General features: G+C 39.4%; 1 protein-coding gene across 8 annotated transcripts in view; it reads right to left on the reverse strand.

Annotated features, from left to right (window-relative positions):
* Positions 1-20057, reverse strand: part of tcf12 (transcription factor 12) — an 87211-nt gene that overhangs the window by 39349 nt on the left and 27805 nt on the right. For all 8 annotated transcript variants that reach the window (XM_044191393.1, XM_044191425.1, XM_044191410.1 and 5 more), the window contains exons 6-8: positions 10235-10296; positions 7658-7790; positions 6713-6765 (exon numbers count right to left, since the gene is read on the reverse strand). In XM_044191393.1, coding sequence (XP_044047328.1) covers positions 6713-6765; positions 7658-7790; positions 10235-10296 — 248 coding nt within the window. The remainder of the gene's footprint in view (positions 1-6712; positions 6766-7657; positions 7791-10234; positions 10297-20057) is intronic.

Below are 20057 nucleotides of genomic sequence, written 5' to 3' on the forward strand. Positions count from 1 at the left end.
TCCACCCACAGAGTAAAGACATTAAGCAGAAAAAAGAGAATATTGAAATATGAATATATGAAATGACATGTTAAGCTTAATAATTGCCTTAAAATTATTTTTTAAAGGAAAAAAATAAAACTGAATGTTTTAATCAGATTTACTTAGCCGATCAATCTAACCAATTTTCATGCAATTTATTCGTTTTAAATGGTTTTATTGTAACCATTCAGCAGTATCATAGCTTGTTTTAAAAACTGTGGTTTTAAAACACAATGAAAAAGCAATGGTACAAAATTTCCATGTTGTGGACAATACTGTCACATAAATTACATTATAGTACAGATGGTGGTAATCATGAGGCAGCAAAGTTTTACCATTCCTGCCCATTATAATTTTGCTTTGGTGTATAAGTTGCATACATTTATACATATATGTTTTCAATCATGCTTACAAGGCTGCAAGAAGGCTATACACAGATTAATGATTTGGCACAGCGGCCTTCAAACATCAGCTATTTAAACTTGCTCTAAAAGTCTGACGGCAGTAAATGTATGTAGCAAAGCTACTAACTATTTCCATTCCCCAAGCTAGCAGAAATAAAACAAAAGAAACTGACCTAGCACATTTGTTGGACATCTGTCTGAAACCATTTGCTGGAAAAACAAAAACCCTAAAACTGAAAAATTTTGTTTTCCTGACAAACAGTTCACTTTGTTTACATTCTCATGTTCACACAAACAGATTTGTATTTTTTCACATTGTGCAAATTTCACAAATGTGACAATGAAAATTAGTGCATAAGAGAGATATGAAGAAGTGAAGGAGAGAGATGAAGAGATGGAGACCCGGTGATTCAGTGGTGGGAAAGTGAGGATGGATTTCGTCAACGGCTTAGTTTCAGCTGATTTCAAATGATGGGGATTGATTCTCACACCATCATTGGGGAGCCAGAAATGACAAGACTGAGGAACGCAATGACCAGGTTTATTCAAGACCCAATGACAGCAACATCACAGTATTACATATTACAGAAATGAGTCATGTATTGTTCAAGCTTGATGGATTTGCCTACCACCTACTATTTGAGCAAACTCTCTCTCTCTTTTGTATGTCAGTTCGACAACATGACGACAAGCTCATTCATCCTTATCACAGCTCTGTACTCATGTTAGGCTTGTGTGTGGTATGTACTGAACCTAGAGCAGTGGAACCAAAAGGTAAATGCACACCTGGGTATATTTTTAAAAAGTCTGCATAATTTATTTCTGAATTATAAATAGTTTTTTAGACATATCAGAGATACCAATGCTGTTTTTACAAAGTCCATGTATGTAGGAAAGAACTACACGATGATGCTCTAATAATTCACTGGTCACCCCTGAGCTGATAAACTATGTTATATTTGAAATGAGGCACTGGGCAATAACAAAAAAGGGGCAACAAACTAACTGAGCACATCCTACAGTGAGCAGGATGGCCACCCACTATCACCGTTACATTGGACCGGTGTGATTTATTCCTCGCACACATCACATTACACACAACCTCTGACCTACTACCACAGTTAAGGACCCCAGCGACGACTTGAGCTTCATGTGGTTCGATTATGTACTTTCCAGATCACAGCAGCCTGCCTTAGATGGTCTCTAAATAACAAACACTCTACCTTAGTGATTGTTGACAGGCTGTGTTCTTGAGCCTGCCAGCGATCTGAAATCAAGGTTTGCATTACTGCTGTACACTCACGCAAGCCCTACATGAATAATTTACAACAGGCCAGAATGTCAGTAATGACTTTAATCTGTGCATTATTTTTGTGCTCTTTGTCCTTTTAACTCCTCGCTCTCCTTGCAGATGAAAGGGGTCAGGCCTCTGGCTTGTTTGCCTGTTCCATTATCTGCAGCCTCTAATGTCAGTGGTAAATTTCAGCAACCCAAACAAAGATAAACACAAAGCCCAGGGTGCCAGAGGTGGCTGTGACTGTTCAGCATCATCCCTGTCAAACCAAGGGTATCTATCTAATCAGCCATCTGATGAGGCCATCTCTGGGGAGCTCACTAACTGGGGTCAGGTCAGAGCCTAAAACATTGTCTGTCCCTACCAACAATTCTGCAAATAACATACACGACCAGATCGAACAGCCATGACATTATGGAGTACTAACATGTGGAATACACATTATACAATTTGTCAAGTTTCTACTGTAAAACTAACCCACATAGAACAGCACACTTTTGATAAATAACCTATTTCTATAGATATAGATGGGTTTCAGACTTAAACTTTCACTACTGCTCTAACTACATCTAATTGGCTGTAGTACTGAATAAGCCTTGTTGTGTAGTAGTTTAAAGTTATATTAACTGACTTTTGACCACTACTAGAGCCCTGGCCCCTGATAGACATGATATACAGTACCTTTGGCTTAAAAAGTGCACATGAGTTCACAAAAACTTGCCTACTAACACATCCAGAAAACACAGAGGAAGATGGGTATCTCAGTGAAGTTGCCACTTGACAGCAAGCACAGCATTCACTTACAGGTCTGGTGTGTCATCTTGCACTGGGCAGGTAGTATTTACTTGTCTTGTCTGAACTTGTCTGCATGAAATTGCTGGCTATGGTTTTATATGAGTGGGCTATATGAGAGTAGTGAGACTCAACCATGCAGTTTGTGCAGACCATAGAACCAAAATGATCTAAAAAGGCAGGTGAACACTGCTTAGCTGCAGAGATGGCTGTTAACTTGAGACTCAGTAGATTTAGCAGCATGAGCAAAAATTATTAAGATTAATTTGCTAGAAAATGCCTCTTTGCTAAAAATGTGAATTTTATTTAACTAAAAAATTCCACATTCCACACACAATGATGAATTAATTATATTTAAAACATTTTGTATCTCAAATTGATGCACACAAAAAATATTTTTTTATAACAAATTTTAGCTGGTTACAACCTGTGCTGCAACTCTTACATTATCAAACAAATCACTGATATTAAAATCATAGTTTTCCAGGCACTTGATATATATAATGATATATAACCAGAGTAATTGTAGCTTCCAGAAGTATAAAGACTGTGATCAATCATTCTGCTGGCTGACATGCAGAACTGAATATACACTGCTGATTCAAAACAGTTTGGAAAGTCTGACCTCCTTGCAGGCAGAAAAACTGTATTAACCTTATTAGTCGCCTATTGTTTTCCTCTCCTAACCTGCCTTTGTTCATCATGCTTGTGTTTGGAACTGGCTGCACCATGAAATAATGCCACTGGACTCATGGCTCTGTCTGGTGACTGAATTATAAAAAGTAATGAAATGTATGCAAGTACATTCATTTATATTCTTAAACCCTCCCAGTGTTGATGTTAAACATATAAAACGTGCAGCTTTACACCATTCTGCTGAGTGGACCTAAAATCAAATTTTGCAGAGAGACTTATAAAGGCCTGGGGTGACCCTGGCTGTTTACATAAGGCTTTACTGAAGCATTTCATCCACAGTCTATTCACCAAGCCCTATTACTACATCCCGGCCTGCTGTGGTTCAAAGGAAGAAACAAAAAGGAGCTGCTTTCTCAGCAACAGGAACATTAGGTTACTGTCGTAGTAAAATATTATGATCTCTTGTCTTTGAGCTGTTAAAGACAGATGGATAGAAAGAGAGAGAGAATATATCTTTTGAATGTCATGCACCAGACAGCACTGCAAGGAACATTTCTGGGTCTTAAGATTCAGAGCCTAGAGCAGACTTCCTTTCTTACAGCTCACACAGTACAAATCTCTCAGAAACAAGGGTGTCTGAGTGATCTGTCAAAAGCAAATGTCAATCTATTTTGTCATCCACACTCAGGGTTCTCGCTTGCAAAAGTCCCTGAGGGGAGCTGAATCTCAGCCCACCACTTTCTTTCTCTCATCCTGCAGCCACATCGTCACCAAAGCCAGGGAGGAAGTGTCACATCAAGCCGCTGTGCCTCTGACAAGGGTTTGTAGGGCTAAAAAAAACACTATTTACACAAACAAACTGACATGCACACACACACACACCATGCCCTTGCAGCTTCCCATAAATATCCTACAAGATGCAACTTTCCCCTACAAGCCACAACCCCCTCTCTCTGTCTTCAGTCCTCCTGTCAGACAGGTGCCCACGCAGCTGCCCATCAGCATCCCTCAGCATAGCAGTATGTCTGTCCAATGACAACATGCTCTGTCCTTTGCGCTCAGTTTATACAGTCAAATAATGCAGGGAGACAATTATAGTCAAGGTGTCTACTGTAACAAAAAAAAGCTTTCATGCTTGAGCATTTTAAAGATGTTTATCTGTCACACAAGGCGGTAAGATATATATATTTTTTGTTCCACTGCTGCATTTGGAAAGGCTGAAAAACTAGGTTAAACAATCCTTAAAATAATGGCGGATAATAAGGATTTGTGCATCACACAATTAAGACCACATCTGCAGTATACCATGTCTGCAAGCAGACATCCAGCAGACCACAGAGGAAAGTATGTGTGTGGCGGAGGGAGGAGGGTGTCTGTATATAAGATGAAAAAGCCCTAGAAACATTTAAATGTTTGCAATCACCAGCTGGCCTGTCTAGATAGCCTTCACATCCTGGTGCACTGCAGTGTCAAAACCTAAATGCACAGAGGATGTGCTCCTGTAAATATTTTGATACAGCTCCATCATGTAGTGTACACACACACATCATGCTTGGACTTGCAACTTACATTGCCTGTGTGATTTCAAACTCCTAAATGTATTTTTAGACTGAGAAACAAGAATACAAGCTGGGGGGAAAAGGGGGATTTGATAATAAAATAAATATATAAGAAAATTCCCAGCAGTAGACATAATGATAGGAAGCGTTGTGTTGATTTTATTTTATTTTTTTTAAATCAAGCAGCTATTCAGGTCTCTGGTGAGGCTCTCACGCTTGCTTACACAAGCAAAAGCTTTCAGTGGCATCTGCAGCTGCATTCATGCTTTACAGGTACGCTGCAGGCTCTTCACACAGCTGCCTCTGGCGAAGTAGCTCTGACTCCAGGTGCGTCTTCCCCTCGACACTTCTTCAACACCACCGTCACTACTGCTAGTTTCGGTGCCAGAGACGCAAACATGGGTCTTGGTTGATAACCATTCTTAGATATAAAGCAATCACACTCTGTAACTGTCACTTTAAATTTTTTTGCCACCATACCTCACATATACCACCTATCAAAAACTGGCTTTATGTTTTCCATTCGCTGTCAGCAGGTTATAAGACACCTATAGCCCTTTATTCATTACTACCATCTTTATTCTTTCAAATGGGATCAAAGACTAACTGGGATAATTCCTCCAAGCTCCAGGCTTTATCTTCTGAGCAGTGCTGAGTGACAAGAAGAAGCTGTATTTTATCCCATGCTCTGTCACTGTTTTTACCCATCTTGCATTGTACTAGTTGATTGTACTCTTATGCATCACAGAACCGCACCTGCGCCCATGTGTTAAGTACTGACAAATAAAGGCCCAGCGTCCATTTACACAACAAAGAGATGTAACCCGCGAGGCAACCATTCTTTGGCTCCCTCCCTCCGTCTGACAAGACCTCAAATATATCACTTACTTAACAGGAAGGCAGCACACGTTCCTGCTGCTGCCAGAGACTGCTTCTCTCCCTCATGCTCTGACAAACTTCTTTTCAAATACAAATCCAGAAACAAAACACATGCCAGCCTTTTATGTTCCGCGGCCTGTTCCATATTTGATTTCAGAGTAACAGCAGCAGAGGTGACGATTATCAAAGCTCTGAAAGGCAAATCCAGTCTCAGACTCCCTCAAGAAAAAAAAGAAAAGAAAACCTTTTCATTGTTTAAGGGAAAAAAAGGGTGGGATTTTGGTAAATCAGTTGCTTCTTATTAAAAAGAAAAAAAAATCATTGTCTTGTACCAGTTCTAGGAATTTAAGGTAAAGCTTAATAAAGCCTTTGCCAATCCACCAGGGTTTTAACAGTGAACATCTGACTTACTGATTTATGCATATTAATGAACTCCAACACCCCCTGTCTAAGCGAATGCAAGCTGAGCTCCACACTCCTCTCCATCCTAATGGTTTCTGCTCCACCGGGATCATTACCAATAGAAATTTCAGATATTCTGTGCTATTAATCTCTGTCCGTCCTCCTGTTCGGCTACGTAATGACTAATTAAACATCAAAAGAGCAGAGCTGGGGATCCGCTCTGACAGCCTCTCTTTCTCCCAGGAGAGGCTGTGAGGAGGCTAGACTGTGACAGGGCAGCACCAAAAATCAATCACCTCGAGGTGCACATGTGTACACACACACACACACACAGACATATTCGTGCATGTACACACACACACACACACACACACACATACAACCACAAAGAATGTACAGAAAGATGTACCTTATAGAGACATTTACATACTAATATTAAACAACAAGCATGTAAACAACAAACATTAAATGTCAGAACTTTGCAAATTAACAGGCACCGCTGGTGTCACTGCTGAGCAAGGCCCACAAAAACAACTGAATTCCCAGTAGTGATGTCAAGTGATGTGGTAGTGATGTCAAGAGCGTTCTTTGTGTGCAAGTGTTGAGAGGGAGGGCGTGTGAGTAGGATAGATGTGTGTGTGTGTGTGTGTGTGTGTGTGTGTGTCTGCTTAAGTAAGCTCACTGCGAAATCTATTTATATGAGAGGTAGATGATCTTCCACTCACAGATGAAGGCAGGCCAGGAGGGACCTTGCGAACCTTTTTTGTTTGTAGAGGATCTGTGGAGAGATGAAAGCACATCTATTCATTCACAGGCAAAAACGAGGCAACTATGACAAGCCAGAACTCCCCAACAAAATCTACTTTGAGGTGTTGTTCTGTAAAAAGTATTATTTGTGAATAAATTATGATTTTCACATAAACAACCTTTAAAAAGAAAATGACAACTTCAGATACTCTTACATTACATTTTCATTTTGTAAAGGAGTGCTGAAATGTATCTTTATTTACAAACCTTCACTTAACCTGTCTAGTCTAATTCCACTTCAATTATACTTGTTTTCCACTGCATTTACACCATGCGCTTTGAACAGGAGCTTATGACGCTGACCTACAATGTTATAATCTCCACCCCAACCCGTGTGTTGATATTGATAAAATGATGTGTGGTCTAGCAGTGGACTAAAGATGGCTAGCCCTTTTGAAAGGCTTGTTTGCTGGGTTTTTCCTGCACAGAGAGTTTAGTTTTGGTGCCATCTTTACCTGAACCTGACCATGGTTGGGATAATTAAGGCTGCTTACAGAGCACTGTGTTAAATGCATCCCTGCCAATTGTAAATGCCACAGTAGACTCACTCCAGAGTGGTACTAGGTAAACACACAATGTAGCAAGATTTTCCACTTGCTAACAAGAAGAATGGGTGAATATATTACTGTTGTCCTTTTTCATTAATATTTAAAAAATACATGTTTTTTGGAGTGAAAGACTTGAGTGAAACTGTGTCACCAACAAGAAGTATTCAGTTGGATTCTGTTTTTGTATTGTAAAGTTCGGATTATTTTAAATATTGTATAAGCTACATTTGTCCCTGAAGAGAAAAAATTGTTTTTAAGAAAACTAGAATATAAATTTTAGGGCATTTTTCTTATAATCATTGAGATGACACTGACCGATGGGTGGAGGATCTTGTAGAGGACGTCTTCTAGGATTGGCTGCAGTGAAGGAGTATAACGGCACAGCTGACTTCCCTGATGTAGTCACTGAACTAGGACTCGCCACCCCAATGTTTGGCCTCAGAGAAGACTGAAAAAGAAAGCAAACACACAAATATTTAAAATTAAAGGATAATATCAGCTTTCATTGTCAGAAGTGAGTGTGTCTACTTCAGTTGTTTGTAGTGAAAATAACAATCTTATAGTCAACGAGCCGCATCAACAAAATTTTTTAAGTTGTCTTTAAATTATGCAACTATACATTTAACTTCATATAACAGTTAAAGAGCATTACCGGTGATTTTACTGTAAATAGCACATATCATAATATATAAATCATTAAAAAGATGAAACATAAAAATTGTTGTAAGGGATAATTGTTTTTAGAGTAACATATTGCATATTAGGTGATATGTGATATGTTACTCCTATTTACTCTGTTTCACAGACTGTGCCAACCTTTGAAAGCTCACCACATCATCCTATCACCAATATCTATTTGACCTCCACAACCCCAGCTAACTGGCTTAAGAGGCCAATTAAGAGCTTGGTCTAATTAGAGTAATCAGCTGCAGACCAGTAGAGCTGGGATCTACTGGGATGAGCGAGTACAACTCAGCGATGTGCAGTAGTTGGCTTGAAAAATCGCCTCACTTGCCCCCCTTGAATCACCCCTTTGCAGGCTGAGGATTGACACAGTAACCATGGAGACAGCTTTGATTTTTGATTGACAAATCCAACACACAAAATAAAAATGATTCAAGATAAACCCCATTTAGAGTAAATATTTGTAATAAACATATATGAAATGTGCTACAAAGGAAATGAAGATTTCTGTGACCTAAAATGTAGGTCATAAAAAACTCTCATACACAACGTAACACAAATGTAACCTGAAATAAATAAATAAATAAACAGGCAAATCAGGTTCCATAAAATGACAACCTGTCACTGGTGCTGCAGCATTCACATGGAACAACAGACCCACTTCTGCTGTTGCCTTCGTTCAATCATATTGAATCCCTGCAGCAACACCGGCTCTAGCCTCTTTTATTCTAACTATTCAGGGAGGAACCGCTAAGGAGTCGTGCAAATCTGGATGCTTGTGACTATCTTCGTGAACATCTCTGAATTAGTTTCATTCAATTCAATTTACTTTATCCAATAATCAATTGGTGAGGGCTTCTGCACCTCACTCAGAGAAGGAGCAGGCAGTCATGCAAGAATCAGAGAGTCAAACTATTGCAGCTTAAATACTTTAGTAATAACAGTTTGAAACCTTTGCAGCTCAAGATTGTACAAATGATGTACAGTAATTGCCACATTGCTACCTGCTATGTGTCAAGTAGATCCTGAGATCTGAATAAGAATTGTCATATTCAGTTATTTGACTTAATTAGTTGACAGAACACAAACTGAAAGGTTACATATAGGGCAGGCTATAAATCAATAGGTCTATTGGGCAATGATAAAACTAAAAATACTCAAACATTCAAAATGTTGTGCTGTGTAACTCTTCCAGTGGTTATTGTTATTTATCTTTATAATGTTTTTATGGCTGTTCCCACCAAACATTATTTGCAGATTCTCTGTGGAAAGGAACAGATTTTTTAGTCTTCCTGTCCATTCATCATAGATCTCTGCAGCCACAGATCTGCACACATTCCCCAACTTCTACTCAAAATGTCTTAAATGTTATTCCCTCTAAGAATGCTTTGATCAATGAGAGGCATCTTTCTTAAATTTTCACTGTCTCTGATCAAAAATGTCTAACTATGTGTGGTCACTTAGTGTAATGTTATAGAAGGCCAAGATTCTTTCACACTGAATTGCATTGCAAAAAGCCATTTTCATAATAAGAACTTCAGAAATGTATCTGTGTTCTGAAGGGCTCAGAGTACAGAATCCCAGTCAACTTTAGTTTAATAGTGGACATATGGATGCCTGAAGGGCAGTGCCTAAGGGTTCCACGATGCTTTCAGTTTCTCAAGGGGTCAAAATTTCAGCCTTGTAAACTCACTGAAGCTAAGATCTGCAGCCTTAAGTTACATCTTGTTAAGGCTTAAAAAGAGCAAGATCTTGAACTCAATTGCCTAAATATGAGCTCCCTTCACTATAACTTAGTGAAGGGAGCTCATATTTAGGCAGGAATAGAGGGAATTACAGTAATCCAGCATTGATTAAATAAAGGCATTGATTCCCTTTTTGAAATCAGTGGAAGAGAGGCAAGGTCTAATTTTAGCAACATTTAAAAGTTGTAAAAACAACCCTTCTTACCTGAGAGTCAAAACATGGAGAGTCTGTTGAGCTCTGACTACTCACTCTAATGCACAGATGTTTCGCCACTCTTTTTGATACATTATTGCTTGGATAAGACTACTGACAGTATAACAATTTAGAAAATGTTGTTTGACTTGTTTTCAGGTCTATTCAGGTCTATTGGTATTTGGGAATATACTAGCTGATTTATGGAATCAAGATTGCATATGGCTCTGCTTTGACAGAAACAAAATGAACAACTGATGAGAAACTCACCTGACAGCCAGATGCTCCAGGATCCCTCCCATAGCCAACAAATGAAGCCCTCTCTGATTTACCTGTAAAACCACAGAAACCTTATGATACTTGAGCACACACCTGGTTTAACACCGAATAATAGACCACATGCAGTGTCCTGATTGTTTTGTTCTGCTTGGTGAAAGATTTGCTGTTGTAAAATGTTCTTAATGTTTTTTCCTACACTAATAAAATACCATCAGCAAATCTTAGAGGTGTTGTGCTATTTTTACTGAGGTAAACAGCTCAGTTTTGTTTGTTTTCTTTCACTTTTATCTGCCATCTAGTTCAATATTATCTAATGCTGGCTGGAAGCAAAGAGGGAAAGAAGGAATGAGGGATGGGAGCAGTGGATGGATGAATTAACAGACTGACTGAAATTTATTTGATATATTTCACTGTCTTGCAGTAAACTGTTCAGCCTACATGAGCTTTTAAAACAGTCATACCAAATTAACTCAGGTTTCTATCATTGCATTTCACAGAAATGGGACTCCCTGAGGTCCTCTTGTAATACGCACTAAACTATTCAACAGATATAGAGTAGTTTTAGACAAGTGGGGCCTTCGTAGTTCTCTCAGTTGCAGCAGAATGGCTCCTCACTGTGAAACCTCTTTAGAAAAGCCAAAAACAAAACCTGCACTGTAAAACAGTGTTATGTGCCATAAAATTTTCAGTATGCAAAAAATATGTTTTTAATGGATTAATTACTGATTGAGTAATAATTGTCAGGGAGCCCTTCTATCAGTGTCACATTCGGTGTGCACACCTCAAAGGAAGGCTCCCCAGCAGCCATCAGGGGAAAAAATAAAACTTACAGCACACAGCACACAACACACATGAATCATACGCATCGCAATATCCAAACTCAGCAGTTTTACTCCCCAGGAAAAACAAACAAACAAACAAATGAGAGCTCCTCAGGGAGAATGATGAATAACTTTAACAGCATCATACATTATTTTTTGTCAGACTTCCAAATATTATGAGCACAGAGACAAGCGTTGGAACTAAATTCTGTTTACTCTGGGGAAAAGGTAAATATTTTTTTTGTGAGTTAAAAACTTGCATAGCCTGGATCTTTTGTTGCACAATGACTGATCTGAACATTGCTTTCACAAGCGCAGGTGAACAGAGGCACATCTAAGAGAATTCACTTGTGCTTATCTGAGCAGTCCTGCAGGAGACAGTTGTTGTGCATCTGTGCAGATTGTCTCTAGAGACTAAGGAAGCCGAGGAAATCAGGGAAGATGGTTTAACTGGAAAAGCTGCTTCTCTTGTAACAATATTGTGATGCAGTTCTGAGCCATCGCTCCTGCAAAAGGAAATAGGATTAAGTTGTCGGTTACCACCAACGTTCCCTATCATGGCAGGATGATGAAACATCTCCTTTGACAGAGAATTTAAATGTCTTTATTTCCTGTCTAATATCTAAAGGTGGTTTAGTGAAATTCATTTTCATTCCTAAATGTCTTGAGGAAAAAGGTTTGGTCAATTTAAATTTTCATTGGCAGCATCTGTTTTGTCACACACACTGTGTCTTATGTGAATAATTGATGGTCACTGTTGTAGTTTCAGGGCCCACCTGGGCAGACAGATGTGTTTGTGAAAACAATGTCTCAGTCGACACTGTGACACACAGAAGCAGCCGCACAGCTCCCCAAAAACTGTGGAGCCTTGCAAAAGAAAGTTTACTGAGATGCTCTGGATCCTGTGCTCAATCAACAGTGTAGCCCAAACTTAGAATACACAGGAATACACAGCATAACCAAGGAATCACTGAGCAAAATACCATGCATAAACATTTACTGCATTTGTAAGCAATGAGATACTGCCATTTTCTTGCCAATGCATCTACATGGACACTATGTGTTGCAATAGGAAAATGCTCGTATGAAATGAGCGAGAAATTTCCTTTCATACCATAAACTGCAGTCATTATATCTGCTTCTTTTATGCTACCTTAAAAAAAAGACTTAATGTTCTTATATTACATATGACCGTCATTTGCTAGGACTGATACTGCCCCTTTTCCTCCTGTACAATGCATCAATTTAACTGGCTTCTGTTGTAAACACAGCAGAGTGTATCAGAGCATCAGTGTGCAAATGGATGCAATGTCCAAGCTTTGATTCAGTCTATAACCTCAGTTACATGCCCTTCCTTTCTCTCTCCCACCCTGCATAAATCTCTCCATGAACACATAATAGAGTTGAAATGTAATAAAATCATATTTTTTTTCTTTAAAAGTACTGACTGAACCATGTTCTTCTACTGGGAATTGGTCTGGATTTAATAAATCTGAGAAAGCTCACAGCACTGTGATTTTAAATTTGACAGACAGACTTGGTTCAGGCAGAAATACATAACATTTTCTAATTATAATAGTAAGGCACAGTAGCTCAAGTTACTATTGTCCATTAAAGGTCCAGTGTGTAACATTCAGGAGGAGCTATTGGCAGAAATGGAATATAATATTTATAAGTATGTTTTCATTAGTGTATAATCACCTGAAAATAAGAATCGTTGTGTTTTCTTTTCCTTAGAATGAGCCATTTATATCTTCACACAAAGCCTTCGACGGAGGTCGCCATGTTTCTACAGTAGCTCAGAACGGACAAACCAAACACTGGCTCTAGATAGGGCCGTTCGTGTTTTTCACAAGTTTCGCAGGTACCGTAGATTCTCCTACACACTTGGAACGGGAGGGTGATCCGAGCAGTATTCAAAGATGCAGCAGTGCTCAGGGTACCGGCCACATGGCAGCGTACTTGGGGATTAACTTCAGTACCATGTCCAGAGGTCATGGATGAGCAGGTCTCTTAGTTTGTTTAGACTGTCGTGCTGAAGATGCAGCAGCTCTGCCCTCAACAGTGCTGGAGTGGTGATATGTAGATGGCTTGATCAGTAACTAGTTTGCCCTTCTGCTCTCCTCCATCTGCTTCTGAAAGTCCTGCTGGAAACAACCAGTAGGTATTTTTCCTTCTTTAGCAGATAAAACAAACATTAAAGAAACAATCTGACAAAAGTTGATCAACACTTTTGAAGCCGACCCCTGATGTCATGTGTGCGACAGATACAAAGTTTAAATCCCTGTATAGCCTCTTAAACTTGACAATGAAGCAACAACCCAAGAACAACCTCTGTTTCTAAAAGACTACGTGGCTGAATTGCTATTCAAATTTCAGGAGAATGCATATTTATGATGCTGAAGTAAAGTAGAACAAAGTGATATATCAAGTAGAACATACTGCTGGGTTGGCCAGTTCTAAAGCCAGGAGCCTGAATTAGCTGAATAAAATATACCCTTATCATGCAGTAACACAATCTCCTGTTTGACGCACATTTACTGTGACTCACTGTGAGGAAAATAGGTCACTGTAATAATCTGTATTTCTCAATAAAAAAAAACAAATCTCAAAACAAGTTGTTAAATCCAAAGTTCCCTGACATTCCTACTGTGAGGGAGGGAGAAACAAAAAAAGCAGAATTAATCAATTTCATGAGTTACAGGCTTGTTATTACCAATGCTTTGTTTTCCCTCGCTCATCAGAGCAACACTATTATTGTTATTATTGTTTCTTGAGTAGGCCCATTTGTTCTGAGCAGGGCTACGCGGCACTAAGCGTGTTTTTTCTTTTTGTGTCACAGGCCTACTAATGATGCAAAAGTGCAGTGACTGATAGGAAGCAAAAGTCATTATCTGCCTTAAAACAGCAAAAATGCAAATGATACAAAATGCAAACAGCAACACGAGTAAAGTAGCTTAATTACTGCAATCACCATGAATAATATAAATGTACGTATGCAGAGTGCCACACAGTATATCCCCTATGCAATGAAAAATCTATCTCATGAGGAAAAATATTTAATTAATTCTGATTAAAATATTCTGTGAAGCTGCTTATTAGCATATCACTCAGAGGTGTGAAGGTGTAACTAGAATTGTGAAGCATTTCACTGCAGAAGAATCTATATTCAACAGAATGTGTCCTGGCAGACAGATTAATATAGGAAAAAAATGAAAAGAAAGAAAATGTAGTTGCTAATATTTCCACAGAGATAAACAATTTGTGGGAAAACAAAATGTCCATATTTTACTTTTTTTTATCTCCTGAGCTAATACTGCTCTTTAGCTGTTTCTAATAGTCAAAACCTATGTGTGGCTTCGGGTCTTCTTGCCTACATCTGTTCAGCTTTGCACATTCTAATATGAGCATTACAGTATCTCTCACTGTAACGGGCAGATTTGCACAAGATGAAGGGAGCGTGTGTGAACAGCTATCGTGTAGTCAATCCACAGATTTTAAAGGCATTCACGCATTGCTATAATTGGGCCACTCAAGGATTTTCACATATACGTTGGGAAACTACTCTAGTGATGATGAGGTCAAGGTTTTGTCAGGATAGAAATCATCATCCCAATGTAAGTATCGTAGAAAAGGTTTCAGTCGTAGTCATCTGGACTACGATAGAGCACTCCTGGACGAATGAGGGACTACACCGTCTTATCCCAATGTAAGGCACTCTGTAGCCGGATATCCTTAATAAGCCGGATATCCAATGACAAATGATCTGGCCATCGCCTGCCACTACAGTACCATTACGGTTTGCAGCAGGGATGGTGACATCTGAGTGATGCGCTGTGCCCAGTTTCAGCTAAATATAGCACTTTGTATTGGACTTCCGCTATTGTTTAGCCAACCTAATCTCATGATTTCTCTCTTTCGCTGGGTTTTCCATCATTAGGCCAGGGGCTTGTTTCTACCCATTCTGCCATACAGCCCAAATTTTACAAGTGTTATACTGATATCTTATTCTTCTGGCCAGCTCTCTCATTGCAGCTAAGGAGGTGCATATTTCTGTCAGTTATCCTTTAGGTTCTTGGTCTCCTTGCCTGGTTACTGTCCCAGGCACCCATTTCTACTGCTGGCCATTACACAGCCACACTACGCAAGATGGGGGTTAGGTGCTTTGCTCAAAGAGACTTAAACAGATATAACTGAAAGGAGGACTGTTTCTGCGATAGCCACAGTATAAAATACGATATGACCCTGAGAGCGACATTTCGTTTAATGATCACTCCAAACACACAAAACAGCCCTTCAACAAGCACCTAGAAAACACTAGTACACCTGTTAAATTTCAATAGTCATACGTTCAAGTGTGAGCAGTAGTTTTTATTGTCCTGCGTCCTCCAACTTTATAAATGACTACTTATTTTCCATGTAAAGATTGCATCTACAAATTCACTATCTTAACTCTTCAAAAATAATAGATAATAGTTTGACTGTGGCACAATCATTTCAATCAGAATTCATGAGTTAAAAAGCAACATATGTTTGACTAGCTGATAATAATTAATTATCAATACGACTTAATATGTAAAACTTAATATGTGAAAGAGAATGCAAGCTTCATTAGATAACCAAACACTTTTGTTAGTAATTTGGTCAGAGTATACAACATAAAGTGGAATTAGTAAAAAATATATAAAAATATTTAACTGCATTAGCCAAACCATTCAATTAAAATAAAGTAACTACTTTGTAGAAAAATCCTCAATACAATTTAAAATAATTAGAAAAATTTGCTTGTGTTGTATAAATTGAAAAGTGAAATCACATTTTCAGTCCAGTTCAACCACAGCCACCTACAGGCTGAGCTAGTGAAGTGAATAAACAACATTAGGTGCTAAAATCCCACTGACGGAAAAGGCAAGCTGGCCAGTCATTCACAGTGAGCCTCCTTATTGATCGCAGGGCTGCAGTAGAGGTAGTGACCTAAGCGTCTCCAGGGATCAATTCAAAACCCTTGCCACAAAAGCAGCCAATTAGTAAGCATGCTTCACCGCCTCTCAGATGCCTCTTTTTTTCCATTAAAAAAATAAGTCTATTTTCCTTGATCCAAGGAAAACCAAGGCCATGAAAACAAACACATAATACAGGATGAGGAAATGTTGCTAATGTAGAAACCAAATGAACTTATCACACGCCAGCTCTCTTGGTTTGTTTTTCTCTCTGAAGACACATGTGTTTGCTGTTGGTGTCCGTGTGTGTGTGCTCATGTTCCCATGTGATGCTTCCATGGCCCCAGAACCACAAAATATTAATCCTATCAAGTTAATAGACCATTTTTTCATGTCGGACCCCTATCAGGACTAATTCATGGCAAAAATAAAATTTTAATAAAAATTAAAAATGTAATTTACATTTTACAATCTCTATTGGAAGCTCCAAGACCTTCATACTGTTACACAGCTTTGTGTTGTTTTTCTGTTGATTTCCATGAAAAGGAGTGCAATACAAAGATCTGATTCTGTAATGATTAAATCATAAACTGACATACTCAACATCTGACAAACTGGATATTCTTCCCTATATAAAGTCACATTTTGGTCTCTCTAGACGCCTTGGAAATAAAATCTCCGTGGTTACTAATACATTCCTCTGGATACAAGAGACAGCACAAGGACAAATCAGATGTTCACTCACTCACTTTTTCCCAATACCTTTTAAAATGCCTCCTTTTTTTCCATTTTCAAAAGAGTGTTTGTGTACATTCATCCTGTCAAAGCCGTTTGATGCTTCCACCAGGTTCTCTTTCACAGTAAATAAAAGCTGGCTGGGTTAGAGGTCAGGTCAGTGTGGGTGAGGAAATAGGAAAGGAAGGTGGTGTACCAAAGCAGCTTCCTCCCTGGCTGGGGGACAATGTCCACAGCCCAGCATCGGGAACAACAGTAGGACGGAGAAACATGATAGAGCCACAAAACACTGAGGAAACATGTCTCCCTTGCCCTGAGCTCAACATCAATTTCTGCGTACAGCCTTGTCAGCAGTGACATTATTCAAAACAGCACGAGCAAATGTTAATGAGTTCTTATTTGCATTTTTTTTTCTTTGTTGAAATGTCACTGATTATTATGTACTATGATGATAAATGCATCTGCTGATGTGGCCTGATGTGTAATTAGCCATTAGGTGGAATGAATAGATCAATTAAAGGAGAGGGATTAAGAGAAATCCAACCAGGAGGAATGCAGAAATGAGAAACAAAATAACACATTAGGCTTGGGGGGGAAAAAAGATTACCTCCACTGCTTTTAGATTAGGCCAGAAATCTGGAAAGGGTTACTGATCAAAAAAAGGTGTCTAAATTCTCAGCTAGATCAAAGATAGCCCTCGTTTTACTGCACATTCTTTAGCCCTAAAGTATGACTTTCAAAATCAGGAGCTGCTGCCCTTCGCACTAGCTAAACAGTTTATTTTCTCCTAAAATCCATCTCTGTGTGAGAGAGGAGATGTGGATTTCCTGATTGTATTTATCCCCTCCTGGGATAATCAGGTGCCACGGCTCGGTCTATTTGAATTTTATCTAACTCTGTAAAAAGGGGGGGGGTAAGGGAAAATGTTTTCGCTTGGCCTTTGCCTTTTTCCGAGCCCAACTATTCTCCTGCCAGTGCTTGTTATTCACGAATGAGGAAAAAAATGCATTACTGCAGACCAGATGGGAACATTCCACATGACCAAACCAATCAATCACCTTGGTGGGACGCAGGTGTGACACAGCCGTGCAGCAACACACCATTTCACAGTCTATCAGGCACAAACACATGGTCACCAATCAATGGCACCCTGAGGACCCATGAGGAGGGGTGCTTCTCCGCAGCCTCACTGGTTCATGGCTGATGACTTCATAATCACACATCCATTCTCTCAGAGGAGAAAGGCGATGAGCTCCCTAATATAACGTCTCCCACCATGTGAACACCAACACTGTAATGGATGCTGCCTTGGTAGGGACACTAACATGCTCCCCCTGCATCACGCATTCACATGTCCCTGTCGGGTTGAGAGAGGGCTGTCCGTGGGGAAACAAGAGCACATTTAACAAGCTGAAGAAATGTCCCCCAGTTGGATATTAGAATCAAGTCAGTGTGTGACATCAAAGTGTGTGATCTGCAGTGAAACAACAGAGAGCCGAGGTGAAGGACAAGAAAGGATACACACATGGATTAGGAATGCTAAACCAGCTCCAAGCACTGTGGGCATATTTCCTTACACAGAAAAGCCCTGCAAACCATAAGCGGTCTACAGTTTAAGAACACAAGCCTGTACTAAATAAAACAACAAAACAGCCTGAAGGGGTCTTTTGATGAGTGCTCTCTGTGGGGATGGCATTGTATGTGGGAAAAAACTGTGGCAGCCATTTAAAAGAGTTTTGTTGATTTTAAGTTGACAAAAAAGTACCTTCCCACCCCCATATTCCTGGCAGTAAAGAAAAAGTCTCACAGAGCCGTGCTTCTCTCTACACTTCCCACACTTCACACTCTCAGGGATGTGCCAGTGCAGGAGAAAATGTCAGGCATTGTCAAGTGGGAGTAAAGGCGAAACAAATGTTTGCATTTTAACAGCCAATCACAATCCACTACAGTCCAACAAGAAGGGAGTGTAACATTATCTAGTGTTTTGTTTGCCAGCACACCCAGCATGGACACAGGACGCCTGGGTGAGCAGTTGTGACTGTGGAAAAAAAATGGAGGCAGGGGTTAGGAGTGGTGGGCATGAGAATTAACCAGCAGCTGTGGACCAGGTTTTCTGTGGTTCATCCCAACAAGGACTCAACCTTTGATGTATTTTCATATTTGTTGCTTTAGGTGAGGGAAACTTTACAAAGTTCACCTAAAACCTGACTTGTCCATGTGCCAGAGACTGATGTCCAGGATTCAATTTAGTCAATGATAGTCAATTTAAAGCATTCTCCATATTGTAGTAGTGGAGTTATCAATTTCAAGGAAAAGAAAGGAAGGAGGGTTAGAATGAATTCGTCATCCATCTGTGCCCAACCTGGGTTCATACATCAGTTCTACTGGGCAGACTTTACCAAAATGAATCCTAAAGTTAAACCCCTATACATGCAAGCAGACCACCACTTCATGCATACTTTCTGTTTAGCTTTGACGCAGCAAATGTGAACTTGCATACCCCTCGGTACATATAAAGGCCTACTAAATTTTTATCTAAAAAGAAAAACCAATCTATAAATGTCTAATGTACAGTATCAGCAGTATGTGCTACTGGTGTGTACAGTAACACATAGTGTAAGGTTAGATTATGAGCACAGAGCTATTTTTTCAGGTTGTTCTCAACTGAAAACAACTGTAGCTTTAATGCTCTAAATGCTCTCAAGCTCTACATTTCAGAAGTCAGTGCCAACACTGCATAATGCATCAAAGTTAAACAATACGTTTGCTATGTACAGATATCATGTGAAAAATGTGTCCAGTCATCCAATTTAATACTGCGTCACATACTCACTGTCATGGTTTGTGATTCAAGACAAAAAATGCTAAGACTCAATGGTCACTGGCTTGCGCCAAGCCCTGTCAGCAGCCTTTAACTGTTCCACTAACAGTAATTCTTCTGAATGAATCATTTCTCTTTTAGCATTGCGCTTGTATTAAATAATCTCTAACATTCTTCTTGGCATCAGCTATAGGCAGCATGAGGCGAGAGAAATGAGAGAAAGGGGGGAGAGGAGAAAGAAAGGAAGAGAGTGGAAAGAGAGAGCAATAGAGTTGTGGGATATACAAGAAGGCCAACAAGCACAATGGGTCTTAGTGACAGAATTCAGATTTATTTAAACTTATTTTAACCACTTATCAAAAAGTTTTTAAGACAGAATTTGACTCCTCTGTTGTGCAAACATTTGCAGACACACATGTACAAGCTGCCTGCTCTTGGCCTTGCCAATCAACATATATAACAAGCATTCTCTCATATAAAATGCAGTGAAACAAGCT

This window comes from Siniperca chuatsi, linkage group LG1 (genome assembly GCF_020085105.1).
Source record: "Siniperca chuatsi isolate FFG_IHB_CAS linkage group LG1, ASM2008510v1, whole genome shotgun sequence".
NCBI lineage: Eukaryota > Metazoa > Chordata > Actinopteri > Centrarchiformes > Sinipercidae > Siniperca > Siniperca chuatsi.